Raw genomic sequence first — 26,453 nt, 5'->3', positions numbered from 1 at the left:
TACATGAAATAATTTTGATATTAAATCAAGGAAATATCAGACACTGAAGTGTCCTTTTAGAATACGGCATATTTAATTTTCTTCTTTTTAACTGATAGTAATGATTATAATTATTTTGGAGTTTTAATAATTAATATCAATGAAAATAAAACATAAAATTATCTATCGCCATGTCCTCATACTTTAATAAAACTAAAACTCAAAAGTTATTTGCCCAAATAACCTCACACCGGTAACACTTTTCTCCTTTTATTCTCATGAGAAATTTATTTCGATATCAAGAGACTTGCAAAAGGGTTGATTCCTTATTAGTGCTAATTATAATTCTAATAAAGTGCTTTGTGTTAACTCCAATTCTATTCTATCTACAGGGATTCGCGTGTCTGTTTTTTTATCATTATATCTATCAAAACGGCAGCTTGTAACCTTTTTTTTGGGTGTCGTTTCGGCAATTATTTTAAATTTAAATTTGAATGGCTATGTGTATAAATTGTTATTAATATGTATGCATATGTTTAAACTGTTAATGAACATTTATATTTTCTAAGTTAAAAAATATAAACAAGATTTACGAAAATCTAATAATAAAAAGACTTTGTTTGATTTAGTAATAAACAAAATTTCAATAAAAATCAAAAACTTCAAATATTTCTTACTATAAGTTTACTGAAAAGAACATATGTTTAAATTGTTAATGAACATTAATAGTTTCTAAGTTAAAAATATAAACAAGTTTTACGAAAAGGTAATAATAAAAAGACTTTGTTTGATTTAGTACTAAACAAAATTTGATTAAAAATTAAAAACTTCAATTATTTCTTACTATAAGATTATTGAGAAGAACTTAATATTTTTGTATTAATGATGTAAAAAAGTTTTTATAATCTTAAATTAAATGAAAGCATTTTATATGTTTATATTAATAACTCAGCTCTGTCAGATAATAAATCGATTTAAAGAAAAATATTTAACTGTTTTTAAACATATATATTATTAACTTGTCAAGTCATCAGTAATGGTTGACGTTCGAAAAATTATTCATTTGAAATTGCGTGACAAACTAAGCAAAACGAACATATTTCGTTTAAAGCTAAATAAATGAAAACAAAAGGTCCGTTACGTGACGTAATGTTGTGTCACGAAACTTTCAAAATCATTTCCAAAAATATGGAAGTAAACAAGATACGAAGTATACATAGAATCGTTTAAATAGAATAATATTTTTAGTCCCATTGTATTTTTTTAAATGCATTTTGCTGTTTGGAGTTCATAAAAGTAATTCCAAATTTTCTTCAAAGGCTTTGTCGTTATACGAAGTAACAATTTAGCAACTATATTTGTTAAACTGTTACGAGTTTGTAACGAGTGTTAGGTTACGTTTTTCAATCTGCATCCAGCACAGCAACATATATGCTTAGTATAAAATTGATGCAAAATGTTATAGTTTGAAAATGTTAGTGTTTTTCTTCTTTTCTTTTTTCTAATTTAAAAGCTTATTTTTTAATAATCCAAAATTACTTTAATGCATTGTTTGGGTTCAAAAAAAATGAAAAGAATTAAAAATAATCTATTGGTTTTTAAATGGATTTAATAATTATTTATATTTAAGTGGAGAAAGTAGCAATTTACAAAAAATTTATTTTTAATACATAAAATATTAGTCTGTTTCAAAGTTCAAGCAATTTTTCTCAGAGAAACAGTATATACAGTTTAAAGATAAAGCTTTGTTTTAGGTTTAAATTGAGTGCTTCAAAGATTGAGCTTTGTTTTAGGTTTAAATTGAGTGCTTCAAAGATTGAGCTTTGCTTTAGGTTTAAAGCATCCAAACTATGAATTTTATATTATTATTTGTAAGCGAAAAACACGATTAAGCGATTAATATTTGTAAAGTTGATGACATTATTGATAGTACGTTGTCGAATCTACTATACGTACGCTCATGGGGGAATGAGCAGTTAGGTTAGAGAAGTAATTAATTTCTGTTTAATTCTGTCTGTGGGGGAAAAGTTGCGATGATTTTATTAGTGCAACATTAGAGCCACTAAAATGGAGGCCAAATTTTGAAAATAAAGGGAAATATGCAGAGAAATACTGCAAATTCACAAAGAAAAAAACTCCGACCATATTTGGTGATATAAAATTGATACAATATTATATTAATATATTAATCCAACGCAATATTGTATTGAATCATTGTATTGATATTGTATGTTTTACTTTGGTTTCATTGATACAATATTAGAAAGCACTCCTTCTGCGGATATAACTGCGTGAGCTGATGAAGAGATTAAATCTTTTAATTTTTTGTTCACCAACTTTTTAATATATATATATAAGTTCAAAATGAAGAATAAAGCAAAGAAAAATTATAGACATATGAAAAAAAGGGGGGGGGGGGATAATAAGGAAAAAATAACAAACAACAGTTTATATAATATATTAAAAAAAAGAAAAAAAAAAGGATGAAATTTTATTTAAAAAACCGGAAAAATAAAACCGCGAAAAAAAAAGATTAATCTTTTCTTCAGCCCACACGATTATATCCGCAATATATATATATATATATATATATATATATATATATATATATATATATATGTATGTTTTAAAAATATTTTATTTTTCTTCTTCTCTTTTCATTAGTATTTATTATTTTTCATTTTTTCGCTACATTTTTAACTTATTTTTTAAATTCTACATACTTGCAGCTTATGCGCAGTAAATAAAACTTATTAATTTTCTTAATTTTTTTCGTTTTTCCCTTTTTCATGTCATCATTTTTGTCTTTATTGAGCTATATATATATATATATATATACATATATATATATATATATATATATATATTAAATTGTTCAATGACGACAATTAATTTACACAGGTGAAACCTGCGATGACGTAAACTGCCTATCTTAAACATCACAACTTGGTGCACTGGTAAAAATCCTCTTTAAGTGACAGCACAAAAACTTTTACTTTTTTGAGTATCCCCCATATTCCAAACATTTTTTTGAAGAAAAATTATTCAGCCGCACGCTCTCTTATTCAGTTGTGCACGGAATATCGTAGTATTCAGTACAAGGAAGTATGTTTCTCTCATCTCGAGTAGGCACAGAATCTGTTTTAGCGCTTATCAGAGAACTTCTCCTTTTTTTAGCATTCAAAACTTGACTTTATAGCTGCACGTATATCAAGTCACCCGAATCTATCCAACGGAATACCAAATGGAAGATTACAGATATTTTCTCCGGTCCTTCTTTTCGAATGCAAGGGGATAGTGCATCGGGGAATAGCTTTTGTTATGCCATAGTTTGAGACACCTCCGTGAATGTTAAATTGCGTTATAAGCTTGGAAAGCCATTTAGCGTTGTTTCCAGTACGTGAGTGCTGCTCCGTCTTATGGTTCTCATGCATGCAATTTGATATTTACCTTGTTTATGGAAGCTGTGCATTTTCATTGTTGGAGTCTCAGAAATGAAATCCGTAGAAATTTATTTCATTATTAGCATTGAAGAAAAATCTTGATGATTGATTATTTAAATTTCTTTCAACATCTATTCCAAAGTATAATGTTTTAAAATCTAAAAATTTTTAAGGAAAATAATAGACCAGTTTTTAAATAATTAAAATGTAATAAGTCTAATTAAATTAAAATAGGAAATAAAATGTCATAAGTCCATAGTTAAAGTGTATTATTAAGAAAATGTTTCAAACTCCTATTACATCTCAATTTTCAAGCAAGTTACTACACAGAGAGAAAAAATATGACAAAATTACAGGCTGTACGGTAAGGAAATTTCTGTTAAGAAAATCATAATTGATAAATCCATAATATACGGTTAATAAATCCATAATATACGGTTAATAAATCCATAATATACGGTTAATAAATCAATTATATACGGTTAATAAGCCCAAAATATACGGTATTTAAACCATTCATTTCGTAATTTTTCGTTCATATTATGATAATGGTTTATCGTAAATTCTGGTTCTCAAAATTATAGTTCTTTTAAACACACGTTTAGTTAAAGGTACGAAACTGAAAATTAAATTTGACCAAATAAATGTTTTGTATACCTTACTCTAAAGTATTATGATAAATGTACCAAATTTTACCTAATTTACCAAGTTTTATCACAGATTATAAAACCATATTTCGTTGTTAAATTTACTAAAATAATTACCAAACAGCTTCCGTAAAAATTGTCGAAGTTTTTAGTGTTCCAAAAAGCCAAGGATAAGGTAAATTATATCACATTCTGATAGTGATGACCCTACATTTTTTTTAGCTTATAAGTCCAATTAAATTTATGAATCTTATGAATTAAATGCATTTTTGACTTCGATTTGGGCAATTATCTATAGTTTATGTATATGCATGTATAAATCATCTTTAATGTATGTGTAAATCTTGCATAATGTAATTTATGTATAGTTCTAGTTTTTTTTCATAATTTTTTAATAAAGAACTTTAAACACTTGATGTACCTTTATATTTCACAGATACTTGCATACGTATATTTGAAATTTATTACTTTTATAATAGTACTTTTTTTAATTTCAAACTACACCCAACGACTATTTTTAATCTTTATGGAAATCTGTCCCAAACATTCGAATGTGTCTTTCCGAATGTGAACATTCAGTGGTAATGCGGGGAATTAAAATCCTTCAGTCCTGCAGATATAAGTCATAAAAATTGATTTTTCAATTTTTACGCTCCCTAGTTGAAACTTTTTCTCGTTATCGTCCCTGCAACTGTAACGTTGCAAAAGTAAACAAACTAATGGTGTTTAGTGATTACATCAGATTTTTAATCTAGTCGAGTGATAGTCTTGGAAATGATATTAAAAACGAATCAAGTATATTTATGATGACGTAAATTATTCAAAAAACAAGACGAACTCTTTCAGAAATAACGATGATTTCAAAACTGAATATTAGATTTATCAGGAAAAAAATATGCTATTAGTTCATTTCAATGAATATTAATCATCAAAGACACTATTTAGGAAAGAACATATTTTATATTTGCAAATGAAAGTTACATAAAAAAAAATTGTTTGGGCGGAAATTCTAATTTCTGAAGAAATTGGTCTTCTGATAAGAATTAAATGCAACATTTCCACGTATTTGGGTTGGTATAACAATTTGGTGTTTTTCATTAACTATTTAGAATGTTTCAGTTTTTTTCATAAATTCTAATTTAGATTCTAATTCAGTGATTTTATGGACTTTAATGGACTTTTTAAATGCACTTTAGCATTGAAAACTGATATTATTAAACTGTTTAAAGTCTAGACTATTGATTTTTCTATTTTCTTAATAATGGGACCTCGGAATTGAGACTTGGTGACTCGGAATTGAGAACTGACCTATGTCTTAAGTGCGTGCATTTAAATATGTAAATTATGAATGTTTAGGGCAACTATCCACACCACTAATCTTTTATACATCGGTTATATGGACCATGTGCTGACGAAGGCTTTCTTTCAAAGTTTTCACCGCACAAACATTATCACCTAATATTAAAAAGTGCAAATTTTAATATCGTGATGCATTGTCAAAAATATATCACGATATTTTACAATTAAATCAAATTTCTCCATTGGTGTCAAAATTTTTGTTACTCAAATAAAATTTAAAATCATTCACAATATTAAAGCATTCAATAATTATCACTTAAAATTATATTCCCGATATTGTCATATTCGGACAATATTGGGAATATGACGCACCTATGTTTATTATAAGTGGCAGTAGGCCTGCGGTAGTCAGAACCTGGCGTTGTTCTACTTGTTTGAAAAATTGGATTCCTAGTACCAATTACCGATAAGTACTATTTTTTTTACAAAGCTTACAATAATTTACAATATAGTTTACAAAGTTTACAATATTGTCCCCTAAAAGAAAACTTTTAAAGCACAATAGTATAAAGTTTTTGAATTAAGAAGTTGTGATCAAAAAAGATGTGAACAATTAATTATTATTAAATTATAAAAAATTAAACTGAAGTGTTTTAGAATTATAATTGAATACATTTCAAAGCTTTCAAAATTCAAAAAAACGTTTGACTGGATTAGACTAAGCAGGCCGGGATAACCTGGTCGGTAGAGAGCTGGGCCCACGCCCGAGAGCTCGTGGGTTCGAACCCCACAGGCCGAAGACTCCGCGTGTAGTAAATGGTGACAGATGCACGTTAAATCTGTCGACTCGCAAAGTCCTCCATGTTCCCCTAACAAATCAATACCTCTGGGGGTACTGGACTGGAGATCGAAGTCGAATTCTTGGCCATAGATGGCTCCATTGACAAACAAGAAACGCACACTCTGCCTTAAATCTGCTTGGTTTCATCAAGCAGGCTTAGTGTGGCAAGTAGCATTAGAAACAACAACAACAGACTAAGCATATTTATGTTTAACGTTACCACTACCAACGATATGTAATATTTCTTCTATTTTCGGTAACGTATGTTGGCCACCTTATTTGTTTCTAGCATACTTTACTTCTGTAATTAAACTAAGAGTTAGACAAGCTTTAGGAATATTTAATTCTTTTAATGGTTATTTTTGTTTCGATTTTTTTAAAAAATATTTTGTGAAAATACTGTTTCTATGACAGCACCCATCTTAATCTATTACAAAGGTTTCCGTCAACGAATTTTCGTACTTTCGGTACCTTGCCCAAACCACATAATAACGGAAAGAGCTGATCGCTTAGAAACCATCCAATGAAAATTCGCAAACTACTGGAGAAAAAAAAACACGATCCAAATCTGTGATCCCGTTCTCGAGTTATTAGCGATCATACATCCTGGCAGATTTTGCTTTTTACATTTTAGAGATATAAATGATAAACGAGAAAAATCATACATAAATAATACATAAGTAGACATTATATATGTACCTTTCATTTTCTAAGGAATTCATTCTATTTACACTGCTGATCAATTCACTGCTATTTTCTGAGGCATCTTCAATATGAGATTTCGATAAATTTGGATTAGAGTTCAGATCTGTAATAAATACAAAACATTAAAATACAACATTTTATCTATCATAGATGATAAAACAAATAATTTGGCTTGATATTTTATGTTAACACTTTTTACATAATTGAAGAAATTTTTGCGATTTTAATCTGTTGCGATTTTGATCCCTTTTATTTACATATGAATAGCACTGAGTTAAGTCAATATATTGTAAAAAACTACTGCTTTTAATAGTAGTTTTTTACAATATATTGACTTAACTCAGTGCTATTCATACTATCATAGTGCTATTCATGCTATGTGCATACATAGCATGAATACTATTCATGCTATATACATATAGTGCTCAGTGCTATGCATAAATAAAATACACAAAAAATAAATAGTTTTTTTTATAGGTTCTGGAAAGGATAACTGTGGCGTTGAATGAATATATTTAGTAGCATTTTCATCCGTCTTTCTTTAATTCGTCGGGAAGAAAAATCGTCGGATGAGAAAAATCGTCGGGAACTGCATGCAGAGTCGAACGTCTCATAACCATTGCTCACTCAAGCACGTAAAGCAGCGCGACTTCAGTGGGCTAGAAATCACCGGACGTGGACAGTAGCTGACTGGCGGGATTTAATATGGTCTGAGGAATCACGTTTTCGCCTTTATTCAAAAAAAATGCTCTTCGTCGAGTGCTACAAAGAGCAGATGAAGCATTTCATCCTGACTGTGTGCAAGGTCAATATGTTTCGGGTACGTTTTCGACTGGCCTTCAAAATCACTTGACTTAAACCCCATTGAAAATCTGTGGGACATATTGGAAGAACGGGTGAAGCGTCGAAATCGGCATCCTCGCAATTTGGTGGATTTGCGCTATCAAATCCTCAGCGAGTAGCTTATACTGGATTCGACGTACCTGCAAAACCTCGTGGACTCGCTTCCTAACCGAATCCAGGTGGTTATTGAATCCAGAGGCGGTGTTGCACGCCATTAAATGATGTTTTTCATGATTTTCTTGAGGGTGACTAATTTTTTGTCCGGTGTGTTTACTTTTTTACCGTTAGTATCATTTTATAACAAAGAATTTTCCCTAATTACAGTGAAAAACATTTCTAAGGATTGTATTGAAAAATATAGCAAAATCACATTTTTTTTCTTACCGTGTCTATTCTTCATTTAATTCCAATAAGAGATTATATAAGGTTCTTCATTCCCATAAGAGATTATATAAGGATATTATAGTTTATAATTGGAGATAGACAAGTAAATTTAACATCTATAATAAATGTAATACTTTATAAAAATTTAATATTTCCAATATATTCAATATATTTAGCACAAAATTTGAGTTACACACTGAAGTTGAATCTGCAAATGTAACGAACAATTGTCCCTGTAACAGGACTTTTCATAAATTTTTATTTTAGTAAAAAAAAAAAAGAAATGTAAGGAAAGAATAATTAACTATTGTATGCATGTAAGGCATATAGAATTTACTATCATATTTAACTATTTAAGAAATTTACTAAGCATGCAATATGGTACACAACTGTAAATTCTCACTGTTGTTTAAAAAAAATAGAGCAAATATGAAATGCACAGATTCTACTCTTTTGAAAACTAAATCTCTATAATTTAGCATATCAAAAACTACAGTTTTCATGAAATGCAGCTTATAATTAGTCGCTATTCTTATAGAATTTAACTAGATGCTCTGTTTTATCTAGTTATAATTACTAACTATTAAAATTACATTAAAGAATAAATTAATAAACCCCAATCTTATTAAAGGAAACTGATAAACAAATATCACGCTAATTCGTAATGAAGATGCACTGTTGCGTGCTATTCAGACATTCTCCAATAAAACCAGTTAAATAAATCTACCGAGATACTACAACAGAAGAAGAACAATAAAGAAGGTTTTCTTTTTCAAGCTTCCAAATTCTTCTAATAAAGCTACTAATCAAATGAACGCCTAAACAATTAGTCTAATTAATGCTGCTTTTAAGCATTTGCTGTTCCTATAATAACACAAGGCTGTATTTATTTATTACCAGTTGAAGTCAATCTCCATATTTTTAATACTACATTTCTTAGATGCATGCAGCTATGTTTGGATAAGCGACAAAACAAAAGAAAAACCTATAAAGCAAGTAAAACAATAAAAATATGTAAGTTTTGTCTTGTTTCGATAAGAAAAACTGAAATCCTACCTGCTTAATTTCAGTAATTGCAGCCCAAGTTGAAGAGTAAATTAAAAGTTTAAAAAAGAAGACTCTTTGAAATGATTAGAATTATTTAAATATAAATTATGCGAAATATGAATCCTCTGAATTTATATTTAATAAGATGCATTAAAAGTAATGTTGCTGGGTGATACCATGGTTCATCCAGTATGTGGTGTATTAAATTAATTAATAAAATTGTTAAAAAAATTATTTTGTACGTGTGCATTTGTGTTTAAAATATCTAGTTAAAAATCTGAATTCATTAAAATTTACTTATTTGTGTTCTTAAAACTTGGGTTGTATGATTTTTGTGTATCCATATAACGTGAAATATTTAAAAACACCGGCTACTGTTTCTCCTGCGGTAAGAATCATACCTTTTTATCTATATTTATTACATTATTTGTATCTGTAACGAAACAATTCCGATATACGTTCTAATTTTTTCGCAAAACAGGAAATAAAGTATGGTCAAAACTACCAGAATATGGTTTACCGTGTTTCTGTCTCTATGGAAGCATAAAAAAAGTCTTTAATTAAAAAATGATTTTGGTAAAATTAACAATAAATTATTATTTTTTAATGAGTAATAAAATTTGAAATTTTATCATGCCACCTTAGAGCATGGCCTAAAAAATATTCAATGAGTTTTACTTTTCAGTTTTGAATTTTAACTACATATGTGGTAATAAATATTATAATTTTAAAAACCAGAATGTCCGGTAAAACTTCGAAATACGAATGAAAAAAACTTCCAAATGAATGGTTTAAATACCGTATATTTCTGTTTTTCTATCGAGATTTATGATTTTTTTCAACCAAAAATGTTATTAATTTTGCTATGAATTTTCTCCGTGTTTTAAAATTCAAATATAAAAATGAAAAAAAAAATATTTAAGAATATTTCATCAAATATAAAATGCAAATACAAGTATCTAATAGCAAGTTTGTACAATTTTTAAAATGTTGTTATATTTCCCACTACATAATAATACTAAAATTTCATTTGCTTGTTTACATCCCATGAACAAGTTATTCCAGAGACAGTTCTCTTATTTCCCTTTTACATGTAATAACTTCGCACACTCTCATCAAGTTAAATGTTTATTATTCGTATTAAGTTCCCAGACGCCTTTCCCATGTTGTAATCTTAACCACTAGTTTACGGAATAAGGTATCTTTGCCGACAGGGCTGCGGAAGATCATACGGCAGCAAGCTAATGGCCCACTTTTCACCCCACTATGTCAGTGCTAATAATGCCAATTAGTTTGGAGACTACGTAAACTACTACGTCATTTGAAGACAACGCATTGTTAACAGCAGCTTGATTTCCCCCCTTTTAAAATAAGTTGGCCATTTACGTAATAAACGAGACGTTACATTGTATTATCCGGCTAGTTTATTTCAGCGTAAACAAGAAACTCGATTTAAAGTGCATAATGAACTATTCAATGATTGCTGGCAGGCATTGTCTTTCAGCAGCATTCTATGATTGAAGACCATTATTGAAGTGTTTGAAAGGCGGACTTTGAATGCATTTGAATTGAAGTTCATATAAATTGTAACTTATTAGCTACATTAGAAGAAAAGTTGGTTAACGAAGCTTATTATATTAGACTTGGATTTTAAATAATGTTTTGACGTTTGCTTATAAATTGAAAATAGCTGTGTACATTTTAAATTTGCTTATTCTTTTATTTCAGATTAATATTTAAATGAACATTTGTTATTATTTATAAATGAATATTTGCATCGATTTTATTTTTGCCATTTTACTGATATAAATAAACATTTATTTACAATTATTATTTTTTATTTATTTCTAATAAATTTTTTCTAATAACATTCAAAGAACTTATTTTATTAATATCTAATACAATTCTAATTATACATTTTCTAATAAAATTAAAACAAGACTTGAGCTTTTTCTTACGGTACACTGAACAAAGAATCCGAATCAAATTACATTATAAAGAACCAACAATTTTGGTGCATCAACCATTAAAACCATTTTACCGAAAAATCTACTTTTAGCATAAAATCAACTTTTAACGTAAAATCAACTTTTAACGTAAAATATATTTTTACCGAACTTATTTAATTAAAATTATTCAGTGCTTTTTCAGTAATTATTACTGTAAAAATTACGGAATATCAGAATTTTTGTTCCAAAATATATTTCGATTAAAAAGGATTATACGGCAAAGTGTACCGTTCAAATGTGCTGGTACTTTTTACAGTAATTTGATCCGTAATTTTTTGCAGTGTGCAGTTGGTCATGATATAAGCAAGTGTTATTTGTTATGCATACATTGATGATTATATGATGATAAAATATATTTCGATTAAAAGGGATTATACGGCAAAGTGTACAGTTCAAATGTGCTGGTACTTTTTACAGTAATTTGATCCGTAATTTTTTGCAGTGTGCAGTTGGTCATGATATAAGCAAGTGTTATTTGTTATGCATACACCATTGATGATTATATGATGATAAAATATATTTCCATTAAAAAGGATTATACGGCAAAGTGTACCGTTCAAATGTGCTGGTACTTTTTACAGTAATTTGATCCGTAATTTTTTGCAGTGTGCAGTTGGTCATGATATAAGCAAGTGTTATCTGTTATGCATACACCATTGATGATTATATGATAACGAATTTAATGGTATTAAACTTTAAAAAAATGGTTTAATTAATAAGAGCTTACACTGTAAACAAATTTTTTAGAATTAGAGAAAGAAACTATCAGCAGGCGTGTTGATATAAAACTATTTATTTTGCAAAAAAAGTATTGTTATTAAAAAACAGTTTCCTGTTTTTTAAGCAGACTAGTAATGTTATTTTGTCAAACATTCTCCGTTATTTTAATTAGCCACTTAACTGTTTTTTCGAAAAAATAATCTATAAAATAAGTATGTCCTTTTTAAGACAAATATTCATAAAAAATTTTAAGTACTATAAGAACGAAATTTGAGAAAAACTTTTAAATTTTGATGCCGTAATGAAATTTTCAAAAACGTTTGATTCTTAAATCCAGAAATCCAGAAATTATTTATCCAGAAATTATTTGTTAGAAATCCAGAAATTATTTATCCAGAAATTATTTGTTTAAATATTTATGAAGCCTATAAATAGATTTTTCACTTGCTTCGATCTTTATTTATAAGAGTATCTTACGAAATGATCCAATAAGAAACGAAAGACTTTTGAAGTTAGAGCAAGTGTTATAAACTTAGTATGTACGTTTTTCATGTCTTTTTTTTCTCTTTTTTTGTCATTTATAATAATTTTCCACGTATTTGAAGATTTATGAAGGATTTTTAAGATTGTTTTACCGATATCTTTCGAGATTTGTTTATTTTGTACTCTGAGAAAAAATTATCAATAACACTAGAATATGGTTAAATTAATAGTGTTTCTGGCTCCACAGGAGCGCCAAAGGTCTCGGTAAATTTTTCTGAAGCTTTTTGGAAATGGTTTGGTAAAATTAACAACATATGGTTTTATAATAAAGGATAAGATTTCGAAAATGTAGTAAAATATCATAATTTCATCATGATACATAAGAGCAGTGCAAAAAAAACTGTCTATTCGAGGAAATTAACTTCACAGTTTGGTATTTTTTTCTTTTTAATCAAATGTCTGGTAAAGTATTATAATTGTAAAAATCAAAATTTTCATTTAAACCAAATTAATGGTTTAAATTTTATATATATTGTTTTTTTATTACCAGAATTGTGTTTTTTGTCGGAATGTCAGGTCAAAATTGAAATCAAAATGTCTTATATCAGAATTGTCATGACCATACAGTAAGATAATTTTACTAGAATTTTTTTTTTCTGCACAGGTAAAAACTATAATTGCAACCGCGTCTGTGAATAATAGTATTCAGTAAAAAAAGCTTCATTGACTCCTGCAGTTTTTAAGTCCGATGCAAGGATTAAGAGATTTCTGATTTTATACTCGTTAAATAATCATTAGCATTTTTGGAGCTATAAATCATTTTTACTTAAAAATCTCAAGAAAACCCACGTTATGATAATTTATTGAGCCATTTTTCGTAATGAGTACTAAATCAATGATTTCAGTTTATGTGTTTCAGTTTAGATTTATAACTGTATTTTTTGAACTAAATGTGTTAAAAATAGTAAACGTTTTTATAACACAAAAAGAAGTCGCGTAAGTACTAAAAACGTATCAGAAAATGCAAAGCAACAAAATTTGCCAAGATAATGATTTTCACTCTTTGCTAAAAGTACTCTAATTGAATATTTTAGCGTAAAACATAGGGTCGCACAACAATAAACATTTACACTGGGGGAAAATTCGGAAAGATGTTAAAACACAACAAAAGGTAGCTTAGTATTTTTTACTTCAATTTGTTCGTAACTATCGAAAAATAAATTCAAAAATACGTTTTGTTAAGAAGTCCTTTCTTTCCTAGATGGTCGAAAACCTTTTAAAAACCTGAAATTATTTTCTAAATTTGCTTAAAAAGTTTACAATGAAGCAATTTCTAAGAGTTATTTTAGGGTTTGGGGGATGTTAATAATAAGTCAAATTTCAAAAGTTATAGGGTAAGCATATTTTTTAAATTTTGTTTTTGGAAAACCTCCAAATTACCATGTAAGCTATTATATATTTTTTTGTATTGCACTCTGAACTCGTGGAAATTCTGGAGAATTTATAAATACTTTACTGAAACAGAAAACAGAAGAGTTTACATTGGAACAAGCTTTTTCTTCCACTAAAATACTTCAATCTTTTTAATTTAAATTGTACTGTATAAAGGAACCATACGTTTTGTTTGCTTAAATCAAGTAAAAAACAGCTCTTTGATGATAAAAAAAACTTAACAAATGTTATATAATTTTCAAAGTAAAATTAGTTTCTGCTGCTAAATTTCCTTAGTGCAAATGATTAGGCTGAAAAGAAAAGTATGGTAAAAACGAAAAGAATATGAGATAAATTACTATGTTTCTGGCTCAATGGGATCACCAAAAAACTTGTAAATTTTTACCAAAATGATTTGGTATTGAATTTAGTAATATTAACAATAAAATATGGTTTTATAATATGTGATAAAATTTGATAGATTTAATAAAATTTGGTAATTTTATCATGATACTGTAGAGCATGGTAAAAATACACTACTTATTCAGTTAAATTTAATTTTCAGTTTTGTATATTTTTACTAAATGCGTACTAATAAGAACTGTAGTTTTGAAAACCAGAATTTGTTGTTAAACTATTGTCATATGAAAGGGAAAAATAAAATACCAAAATCAGTAGTATATTTTTTTTTTTACCGGAATTATTTTTTTTTTTTTTTACAGCACACTACGGTAATTTTTCAAAAACTTTTTTTTCTCCATCTAAAGTAAAATAATATATACGCAAGAGCGTCTGTAAGTAATAATCCTTAGTAAAGAAATGATTCATTGACTCCAAATGTTTTTAAATCCAAAGCAAAAATTAAGAGATTTCAGATTTTTATGTCTTCAAATAATCGTTAGTATTTTGACAGCTAAAAATAATTTTTATTTAAAATTTAAAAACAACAACCTCGTAATGATAATATATTGAGTCCCTCCTCTTAAGGAGCATTAAACAAACGATTCCAGTTTCTGTGCTTCAGTACACATATGTATTCCTGTATTTTGTGAACGAAATGTCTTTTAAATAGTAAAAGTTCCATTATAAGTCTTTTATTAAATGTAGAAAACCTTTTTAAAAACTTGAAATTCTTTTCAAAATTTGCTTACTTTTAAAACTATTATTAGAGATACTATTATTAGAGATATTTAAAGGCTTGAGGAACAGAAATAATAAGTTAATAATAAGTAAAATTTTAAATTTTTCTGGAGAGCGTACTATATGAATTTTATTGGTGGAAAACATTATAATTCTCCTGTAAGCATTTATTTGTAAGCATTTATTTCATTTATTTGTATTTTCAGCAAGTTGAAGTTCTGAAAACTTACATATACTTTTGTGGAGCAAACAACAGAAAGTTCCATTTCGCTAAAAAAACGTGTGTTTCACTTAATTGTTCAAGATTTTTAACTGAAAGTGTACTCGCTTTAAAGATACTATATATTTAAGGGTGTTATTTTTTGCTTAAATAATAAACAACTCTATCAAGAAAAGGAAATCTTATTAATGCTTTTTAGTTTAATAAGTAAAATTAGTTCGTGCGACTTATTTTTCCTAAGTCAAGCATTTTATTCGATAAAAAAGCAGTTTGCTAAATACTACCGGAATATGGTAATATTTACCGTGTTTCTAGCTCTATAGGAAATCCAAAAAGCTTGGTAATTTCTAACGAAGTGCTGATTTAGGTAAAATTAAAAGTAAAATATTGTTTTATAATAATTGAAAATTGATAAATGTGGCATACTTTGGTAATTTTATTATTATACCTTAGACTATGGTATAACAACCGTGTATTCACTTTAACTTCTTTTTCAGTTTTTTTTTCTAAAAGTGTGGTAATTAGAATTATACGTTAAAAAACCAGAATTTACAGTAAACCGTTAACATGTAAATGGAAAAACTGCCAAATAAATGGTTCAAATACCATATATTTTGGTTTCATTAATCAGAATTATGGTCAAAAGCATACAGTTCGGTAATTTCACCGGAATTTTTTCTATCTTTTTATATAAGACAGGAATTTTATTTGAGCCCATAATATGCGTATGTAAAGACATAACGATAATTTTAGCAAAAAAAAAGTTCACATTTACAATTTAATAACATTTAATTTACATTTAAATGCATTTAAATATAGTTTTCATTATACGTTTTTCATTTACTTATCTTAACTGTAAAGAGAAGTTAATGGGAGACACAGCAGCTAAGATAAACTTTTTTTAATGTGGTAACTGTTTTCAAAATTTCCAAACTATTTTTATCATCTAGTTGAGGAGCACATTTTTATGAGCGCAATTTAATTTTGATCAAATTTTAAATGATGCATTTTTAAAATGAAAATATACCTTGTGAGGCATAGGCGTTCAATGTTGATGTTAGCATAGTGGGTAAGTAGGGTGGTTCTGATTCACATTCACTTTCTAAATATCCTAAACGTGCTCGTCTACCTAAGGCTTCCATCGGATGCATTCCGTTCATACTGCGTGGTGGTACTGCTGGGGGTGCTGGTTCTGGAGGGCTTTCCCCAAAAACTGAATTAAAAATAAATACAACAAAGATTATATGGAGCGTCTCTATGAGTTATTTAAAATTAAGCAAATTAGCATAGTTAATATAAGAATAACAATAATATAATAAGAGTATAACAACATTTAAATATTGTACAAAAATTATAATAAGCTTGAATTTGAAACTACCGTTTCAAGCAAAACAGGCATTTCGTAAGCAAAAGTTAATTCCTCCATTTTAATTGATATTTTCAAAATCATAATTATTCTGAAGGAAGAATTTAAAGGACCACAACTTTAAAAAATGGGAGAAGTTTGGGAAATTTTGAACAACGAAAAGATCAAACTCCTTAAAATGTATAATTTTAGTCGTTGATTTTGTTGCATATATCGGTTGTTTAACAACACTAAATTAGGTCTATGAAATCTGTCACTCTAAAGAAGTATAATACTAGAATTGGGTTGGTGAAAAGATCTTGTCTGGAAAGCTCTATACAATCTATTATGTGGTAAGGGGTGGCCTGCTGGTCGGCACACTTCACACGGGATGAGAAAACCTTTTTTCCATTGGAGTAAGACATAGATCTCTAATGTCCACTGATAAGCTTGATGATAGCCGTCTGTACCCGCCTACAAAAGTTGAGTGATAAAATCCCCACTCCCCAGAGCACTTTCCCTGGTACCATTGGTGAGCAAGTGGGATGGTTTAAGATGCATTATTTCAGGCGTGAAAGAATTATTTATATTTGTTGTATTTTCCCATGTTAATCACAATTTTCGAAGTAGTATAAAATGGATTTTATAGCATTGAATGATATTGTTGATATGAATACATGACGGATAAGATATAGATTAGATTATTACGGATTAGATATACCTTAAATTGCTTAATTTCGTAGACCCAATTTTATTTGTTATCTTACATTCAGTGAGAATTTAGCTTAAAATTCTGAAAATTATCATTTATATGAAAAATAGAGCTTTCAAGAAAAATCTAGATATCATTCGTAAAAACTTAGCATTTTTAAAGACACTTTTAGTAGCATAAATATTGTTATTTTTTTAAGCGTAATTTATTTTTTGTAGTTTCATAAAATATGTCAAATTTCAATTAAAAAAAGCTTATATATTTTTTCTATTAAAAATGAATGTGCATTCAAGGCTCAAAATTTAAAACAAAAAAAATTCCTTTTAACGACAATTAAAAAAAAAAAACAATTTAACCGAAAAATGGCCTTTTTAAAAGAATTTCAATAGCACAATTATTGATTTTTGCTACAGAAAAAAAGATAACTTCATCTTCTTAAAAAATTTTCAAAAATATCCTCAATTTCAGAATAATAAACGAAATTCCGAATTTTCTAAAATATCCTAAATTGCAAGCTCCTCTTTCATATATAAATGAAACTATTCATTATATAATAGAAAGTCGAGACAGTAATCGAGGCTCTATTTTCCTGTCACAAATCAGAAAAAAGGATATCACTTTCAGGAATAATAAAACCAGAAAAATAGAAAGCTACTTATTTCACTGAATAGACTAAAATGGCAAAACTACAACTTTAATTATACATTCATTTCTTTCTGCTAAAAAAAATATGCTTTATTTAGTAATTTCTAATTTTACAATATTTGTTTACCATTTTATAACCAGGCAACGCAATAAAGCTCGCTATCATTCAAAATCGTCAGATTATAAAATCATTTTTAATCTTTCATTACATTTTGAAAGATATATAGCAAGTTGCATATATTTAAATAAATAAGCACCCCTGCATGAATATTTTCCACACTTCTAGCTTTTGTTTGCATTTAAAATGGTAGTTTTAAGCATTAAATATAGAAAAGGGATTATACTAATAGGCTGCATAATTTTGCTGGTTATATGTTTGCTAGTTAATAAAAATTCGGCATTTTGTAAATATTTCTTCCACTTTTCCTGATATATCATTTCGGGTGATTTTATTCCTATTTATAAATCCATTTCGAATTCTTTAACTCAGAAAAGTGTTAGAATTTCTGTTAATTATTTATGACACATAGGGTAAGCACGTGATGCTTTCTATAGTAAGAAAAGGTGGAGGTAAACGTTTTTTTACAGAAAGAAAGTTTTAGTCTTGGTGACAAGATAAAAACTAAACATTACTAAAACTAAACATCTTCTCATTAAAGGATGAAGATAATACCAAACAAATTACTAACAATAAATGGCTTCTCTTTGAAACAAAATGATAATTTCATACAAAAATAATAAAACTAAGCAACTACTCATTTCAAGATAAAGATACTACCAAAAAATATTACTAAAGCTAAACAACTTTTCATTAAGGGACGATAGGCAGGATAACACCAAAAAAAATTACTGAAACTAAGCAGCTTCTCTTTGAAAAAAATGATAATTCCAAACAAAGTTACTAAAACTAAACAGCTTCAAAGATAATTCCAAACTAAACTACTAAATCTAAACAGGTTCTCATTAAAAGATAAATATAATACCAAAACAATATTACTAAAGCTAACAGCTTTTCATTAAAAATTAAAGATAAGATCAATCAAAATTACTAACACTGAAGAGCTTCTTTCTTGGAAAAAAATTTTAATTTCAAACAAAAATACTAAAACGACTAAACGAGTTCTCATTAAAATTTCATCACATTCAGGTTATAAAACAATGTTATGCTTTGTTTCAACACACATAAATTATAACAGTGAGTTTTAGACTTAAATTTGCAGAGACACATAATTTCATTGGAAAAACTTAAAAATCAAATTTTCTTCAAAACCTTTCTTCTTGAAACAAAATCTTACAAGACCATCTGATTTGCCCATTAATGATTAAAGTTAAAAGTCCTTGCAAGTACTACTTTCAACCAAATGAGATTACTCTAAAATTTATTAAACAAAAGGCATTGTTAGTATTTTCTGATATCTGGGCTCGCTTTCAAAAACTAATGTTCAACAAGTGCCTGAGTGTAATTCTTTTAATATATTACACAGGGGAACAATTTTGCATTTGTTTTTTGAGGTATTCAATTTTTTAAAGAGATCTTGGATATTTTTATGTCATTGATTTCAAATTTGCAATCAGTTTCTGCTTCAAAGCTACAGTTTTATAAATGACCTTTTCTATTTTTCTAGATTCTATTTTTGCGTAAGTAAAAAAAAAAAAACGTTGCATATAATTGGGAGTCGTGTAAATATAACAAGATCTTTGTTTTAGATATTACAGAACGTTACATATGAAAGGGGGTCACGTAAGAGCTGCGTATGATGGCATTTCCAGGAATGGGTTCCTATATGCAGTTTTAAACCTAATGATGTGCCCTATCTCTATTGGAAGTTTGTCACAACCTTTACATGTCCCACTGCATGATATGACGCTTTTACACTTCGACATCGTACATTTCGACAAAAAGTAGACTAAAATTTCATTTTTAAAAATTTAGCTTTAGGAGCATAACTAATTTCTGGTATTAAATCCAAACACTTGAACTAGGCAAAATCAAGTATTAGTACAAATACAACAAAAAATTATCTCCTAGTATAATCAATGTATTTGAGAAACAAGTGTTATTTAGTTTTCCGAGTGTGTGATTGCATTGAATTAAAATATGTAAAAATCAATTACATAGAAACAATAACCATAATATTTTATTGCAATCGAATTTGGTAAATGATTACTTTCATGAATAGTATGCTTACTATATAACAAAATTTACTACGGAAAACTGGGAGGTATTTAATAGCAGTTATATATGTATTGAATATTTTGCTAATAGTTGTTTTAAAATTCAACAAACTCAAAATAATACGCCAAATTAATCGTTTGCTAGGATAATTTGAAAGATATTTGGATAGTTTCGTTGAATAGCAGTCAAATATTTATAAAAATAATATTGCCCAAAAAATATTACTGATAAGTTCGCTCCAAATCGCTAACTACAACATTGCAAATTCAGTTTGGTTACAAATGTTTATCAACGTTAGTCACTTTTTTAGTACGTGTATAACAAGTGAAAAAATAAAATTCTTTCGTAACGTTTTTCGATACCATTTATTTTTAAAACCCTTAAAATACTTCTAAAGCCAGCTAATAGTAGAATAACATTTAAAGCGCGCAAAGAATTTTATTCCCAACGTGATTGAGGTAAGAAGAAAAAACATCAACATTGCTTCTGTTTACGTTGAGAAACAAGTTAAGAGGGCCTTAAAACTCTTAGAAAACTTTTACGCCTACAGCCAGAACAAACACTGTATTCCCATTGGATGTTCAGGTTGTGACGACATTTTAATGGAATAAATGAACCGTTAAGATTCCCGGCCGTCAAGGGATATTTAAGAGAATATCCTTGTGCCCTGGGTTATATTACAGCACTTTTCCACTGCACGTAACCCACAAAAAGAAGAAATTTTGCGTGTTATCCTTGTCCTCACAGCTGATAAGTTTGCTTTAGAAAATGGATGGCTTGTTTTTAAACTCGGGAGGCCAAGCCTAAAATTTGATCAAGAACTTTTAAAGAAGCTATTTTTTTCTTCATATTTTACCTATGTGTACAGTTTTATTTAAAAATGAATTAGAATTTTCTTTCATAAATATTAAAAACTTATAGTGAAGCAAATGGGCGGTAAAATGAGTAAATATCGGTTTTTGGAAAAAGAGTCATATAACGATGTAAAAATATTAGTTCCACAATCCACTATTAAATATTAAACATTAAAAATTAAATGTAAAAGTGGACTAAAGTATTTTATATCAAGAAAAAAGAAGTAAAAAGCAGTAAGGAAAGGAGAAGAAATCAAAAATTTTAGTTGCCGAAAAGCCTGTCAAAGACAGACGCTTTATGAAACAGAAAAACCCATTAAATGTAACGTACCGCTTACCAATATATATATATATATATATATATATATATATATATATATATATATATATATATATATATATATATATATATATATATATATATATATATATATATATATATATATATATATATATATATATATATATATATATATATATATATATATATATATATATATATATATATATATATACAGAGAGAGAGAGAGAGAGATCCCTAAAAAACACAGTTTTTCAATAATATTCAGTGCAGCAAATGCATTGATGAATTTAGACAAAATTTAACATTTAAATAGGAATGAAAGAAAAAATAGTTTGGGGTATTTTTTAAAATTGACAATTTTAATAAGATTTTAAAATAGTGAAACGTCAAAGGTTTTTATGTACCTAAACGTTTTTTTCCCTAAAGATATTTATTTATCAAACTTTCGTAAATTTCCGTAAGTTCATCCTCCTCTCCAATTTTTTTATGTTTGTACCTACTTCTGTTTAAATTTATTTGATCCAAAAATGTAATACATTGATTTAAATCTTAAATTTAGTAAGAAATGTTACTCTCAATAATTCTTAAGCTTATCACAAATACGAATTTACATTAAAAGTGCTGTAATTTGTACGACTAACATTTGCTGCTTAGTAGACTTCAGAAAACATTTTTATAGATTTAGTGCGAAATGTTACATTTTCTAATTATTGCGCACATCATAAGTTATAGAATACATCAAGAAACTTTATTTACCAAACTGACGCAAGCTCATCCCGGCGGATCTCTTATGTCCTTTAAATGTTCATATCAATTTTTAAAAAAAAAATTTTTGATACAAAAATAAGATACATTTACTTCAATCTTAAATTTGGGTGTGAAATGTTGCACTCAACAATTTTAATGTTCATTATAAAAGCCAAAATGTATAGTGCAGTGACTTTCGCAGGACTAACACTTGCTACTAAACTCATCATTAGAAAGAGCGTGCAAATCTTGGATTCAGCGTAAAATGTTACACTTTGTAATTATTGCTCACATCATAAGTATTAGAATAGATCAAAAGTACAAGAGATTTCGTACAAATATTACTTGTTCTGGATTTGGCATTAGAAGGAGCGTGAAAGTTTTAAATCCAGCATGAAATGTTAAGCTCAGTAATTCTTACGCACATCATAAGTGATAAAATATATAAAAAGTGCAAGAGATTTTGTACAAATACTACTTGCTCTGGATTCGGTATTAGAAAGAGCGTGAAAGTTTTAAATCCAGCATGAAATGTTAAGCTCAGTAATTCTTACGCACATCATAAGTGATAAAATATATAAAAAGTGCAAGGGATTTTGTACAACTAACACTTGCTGAAAAACTCGTCTTAAGAAAGAACGCATAACTGTTTTTAATATACTCTCGCTAATGGGTATTAAAAGTAATTATCTTGGGCATTAATGGGATTGTGAAAAAAGCTTAAGGGAGGAACTGAATTTTAATTTACTTCAGGCTGGAATATTAATAGCCTGGGGGTTTCTTGTCTTGGAATGGGAAAAAGAATTTTCGAGGAAAAAGGAAGATTAAAGTCTAACACTATCCCATGTGTATTTGATAGTTTAAAAAAGCTTCTAAAAATTCCTCTTTAAGTCAAACGTTTTAAATTTAACGGATTAATGTTAAGTAGGAAATATAATTTTCTTTATAATGGCTTTTAAAAATAAATACGGAAAACTTTATTTTGTATATTAAATATTTTCATAGCATATCAATTTACTTACTGTCTCAAGTTTCATAATGGAAAAAAATTCTATCATATTTTGTTATTTATTAGTATCAAATGACCGTTATTTAGGGCATTACAAGGTAGCATCTATGCAATGAAAACTGGAATAATCTATATTAATAAAATTTTTGTCTAACTTTTTCTGGAAAATGCTTCTAGTGAAAATTTCGCGAAATTGAAGAAATTACTCTCTGCTATAGTTAGACAATAATCATTTGCGCAAGAGAATTAGGCTTAGTGTTGCACATTAATTTACACAATAGATTAGAAAATACAACAAGAAAATAAAAAGATTATGACCGAATAAATTTGTCATTATAACCAGACCTTAAACCTGGGAATCATGCACCATGCCATCATACAGTGCCAATAATTTTAAAATAAGATTAACAGTTTGAAAAATGCTTTAATGCACCGGAATGACACAAAGGAGAGGCTACAATACTGTCAAACAGGTGAAGGATGGCATTTTGTCTAAAATCGAGATCTCTAATGAATGTCCAATGATCTCTAATGAATCGTGATCTCTCCAATGTCGTGATCGCTAATGAAATAATTGTAGAAAATAGCCAAAACCAGATCAAGGGTTTCGCCAAATCGTCAAAAATGAGAGTTTTTTTCTGAAAGTGTTGTGTGAAATAGTTATATTTATGATACAAAAACGAAATTTCTATTCATTTGGAATTTGACTGGTTGACTAGTTGGATTATTTGTCTTTTGCGCAATCATATCTAAAATCACTTTTAAGATTTAGTTCTGAATCACAGCCATTAAATAACACAACTTAATTGGTTTTCAAAGAAACAAACTACATTAATGTAACATATATTTACAGAAAAAATTAATTATACATGAATCTCAGTTTAGTAATAATTTCTTATTCTTCAATTATAAAGCAGGTCTAATGAATAAATAATAGCATTTTAGTTACATATGTTAGATTTGAATTATAATAATATCTTCAAATGTAAGGTGGAATAAAGTGTAAGGGAAAAAAAGATAATTAATAAAATTGAAACAATAAGATAACTATAAAATAATACAAATAAGATAATTGATAATAAAATTTCAAGAATGTTAATCTTCTAGCCAATGACGGGCTTCAGACAAACTTTTATTTAATTTCAAACTGTTTATGAATTCATGTTTCATGCTAAACAAAACTAAACAATTTTAGTAAGAAATCTGCAATGTCTTAAAAATGTATAAGTTAGTTCAAAGAATTATAGTTAAAAGGCTAAAAAGTATTTGAGTTATTGCTATATTGAGTGTTCAAACATTTAAAAGAGTAACTACTTAATATTTTTTAAATTCCTTCTCTTAATAACCATCATAATAACTGAGGTTATGACTAAATATTTAAGATTTTTTTCATGTATTCTGTATATGTTTTCATTAAATTTAAGCTAAAAACTATTAGATTGATTTTAACCTAAGCTTGTAGTCATTTTGCAATGCGTGTTGTTAATAAAAAGGAATTTTTTTCCGAAAAAGATTACATATATATGTGTATAATCTTATCCCAATGTATAAAATGTATTTTATTTTAGAGCTGTACAAGCACACCGAAGCGTTCATTTATAAGTTCTTTTATGACGTGATTTGTTTTTTGTAAAAAAACTGCAAATGTCTGGTTTCCTAATATTATTTTTGGCTTTAGAATTTTTTCTTTTCTTTTTTTATGTAATGCAATTTTTAAAAAAATGAAACTTCAACCAGGTAATCAATCATAAAGCAAGACTTAATGTGATTTTTGCTATATTTCAAATGTATACGTGACATGGAGCAGTAAAGAAAGTACTTATTAAAATTCTCATAAATAATACTATTATATCGTAAAACATTTCTTTAAATGCCTCTCTGATTTTAAAATTCTTCATGATTACATAAGTTTGTACCTTCTCGCAAGGTGGGGCACTAAATTGTTTTGGGAATTGCTGATGTTTTTTATGCATTTGGCTTGGTTTTGCTGACAAAAATTGGAGAGTTTAAAATAATTACGTTATTCCGTATAATTAAAATATTGTATTTTCATTTGCAAGTAAAATAAATAAACTCCTGCATAGATGTCGAAATTTTAGAAGTAAAGCTGTTTTTGTTTGTAGAGAGTCTTGCTTTTTGAATTTTAAAGTTAATATTAACTTTTTCTTATAATTAATATCCTTCATTTTTGAATTATTGACTTATACGAATTTACAAACAATGTAATGGTATTTTCCAATATTATTATTTTATTTAGAATTAAAAATTGTTAATTGAAATACTTAAATACTGTTACACGAATATATTACTTTAATTAGATTATATAAAGATTTTAAATAATGATTTTTCAAATAATTATAATATTTTCCTTTATTTCCTTTTCAATTTTCTTTTAAGAAATTGAAATGGCTGTAAAAAAAGTATTACACATAATGAGTTATGTCTTAAGCGAAAATAAATAATATATATAATGATTTCAATTTAGCTTATTCCCTCCTTAACCTTATAATTAACACTCAAAAGCTTATAAGTAGATTGTAAAACTTAAAGTTAAAAAAAAACCAAAAACTAAAATGTGCACATTAAAATAAGATTCCTAGAAACGTAGTTAATTACTTTTTTCAGTTGAAAATAATAAAACAAACTTAATAATAGGTGTTGCTTTGTAGAATATAAATATTTACTTGACTCAATAATAGCAAGTTTAATCATTTGTTAAATATTCCTCGTTTTGGCTCCCTTTTATGCTTTTCGTTAGTAAAAGTTAGATAATACCTCTTTTTCTTACTTTAATACAAATTCTCAAGATGATTATATTTCTAACTTTGCAATTTAAGAAGATTTTAAATGAATATTTTAGCGCAGTCTATAAGGACCAAAGTAGTAAAAAGCTACAATACTACGAGTTCTTATTTTGAGAAAATAAAACAAAAACAAAATTGTTATTTTGAATTATAATTAACCAATAAATTATAGTTGACATTTCACTACAATCTGTAAAATTGCAATTAACATTAGAATTGTAAATTGTAAGAGACAGAAATCCGTATCTTGTAATTGAAACTACGAATCTCCAAATCGAATCAGAACAGAATCGTCATTAAGACTGCCCGGCGCCAATAGAAAGGTTCGAATAAGTTTTAATAACTTTTCTCAAGAAAACGAAACTTCCGTATTTCGAACATAGTAACAGCAGTTATCATTAGGTATCATCTTCTTCAACTTGAATAACATTTTAGGAAAGACCTACCATCATCTGTATCCTACGACACCCGCAGCTGCTGGCAACAGGCTCATCAGATATGCTTAGATGGGGGATTGTGTCCCAGAAAAGCCCTCTTTCATTGTGATACTGGGATGGTTAGCAATAATGGGTATCTAAGTACCCACTATATTCAACGACCATTCCGAAATTTGTCACTTAGTGAGCTAACCCTCCGTATCTCATTAGCATAATAAATAGGCAGCTT

The 26,453-nt window shown here is 27.8% G+C and overlaps 1 protein-coding gene across 4 annotated transcripts in view; it reads right to left on the bottom strand.

The window, feature by feature from the left end:
* The window catches only part of LOC107438670 (teneurin-m), a 487,196-nt gene that overhangs the window by 224,726 nt on the left and 236,017 nt on the right, over positions 1-26,453 (bottom strand). For all 4 annotated transcript variants that reach the window (XM_087165593.1, XM_087165588.1, XM_043039103.3 and 1 more), the window contains 2 exons: positions 16,219-16,404; positions 6,909-7,017 (listed from right to left, as the gene is read on the bottom strand). In XM_087165593.1, the coding sequence (XP_087021719.1) occupies positions 6,909-7,017; positions 16,219-16,404 (295 nt within the window). The remainder of the gene's footprint in view (positions 1-6,908; positions 7,018-16,218; positions 16,405-26,453) is intronic.

Source organism: Parasteatoda tepidariorum, chromosome 1, assembly GCF_982258835.1.
Source record: "Parasteatoda tepidariorum strain Cologne lab strain chromosome 1, Ptep-v5.0, whole genome shotgun sequence".
In the NCBI taxonomy this organism is placed as follows: Eukaryota; Metazoa; Arthropoda; class Arachnida; order Araneae; family Theridiidae; genus Parasteatoda; species Parasteatoda tepidariorum.
Note: the sequence above shows the minus strand (reverse complement) of the source record. Positions and strands in the feature narration are given on the sequence as shown.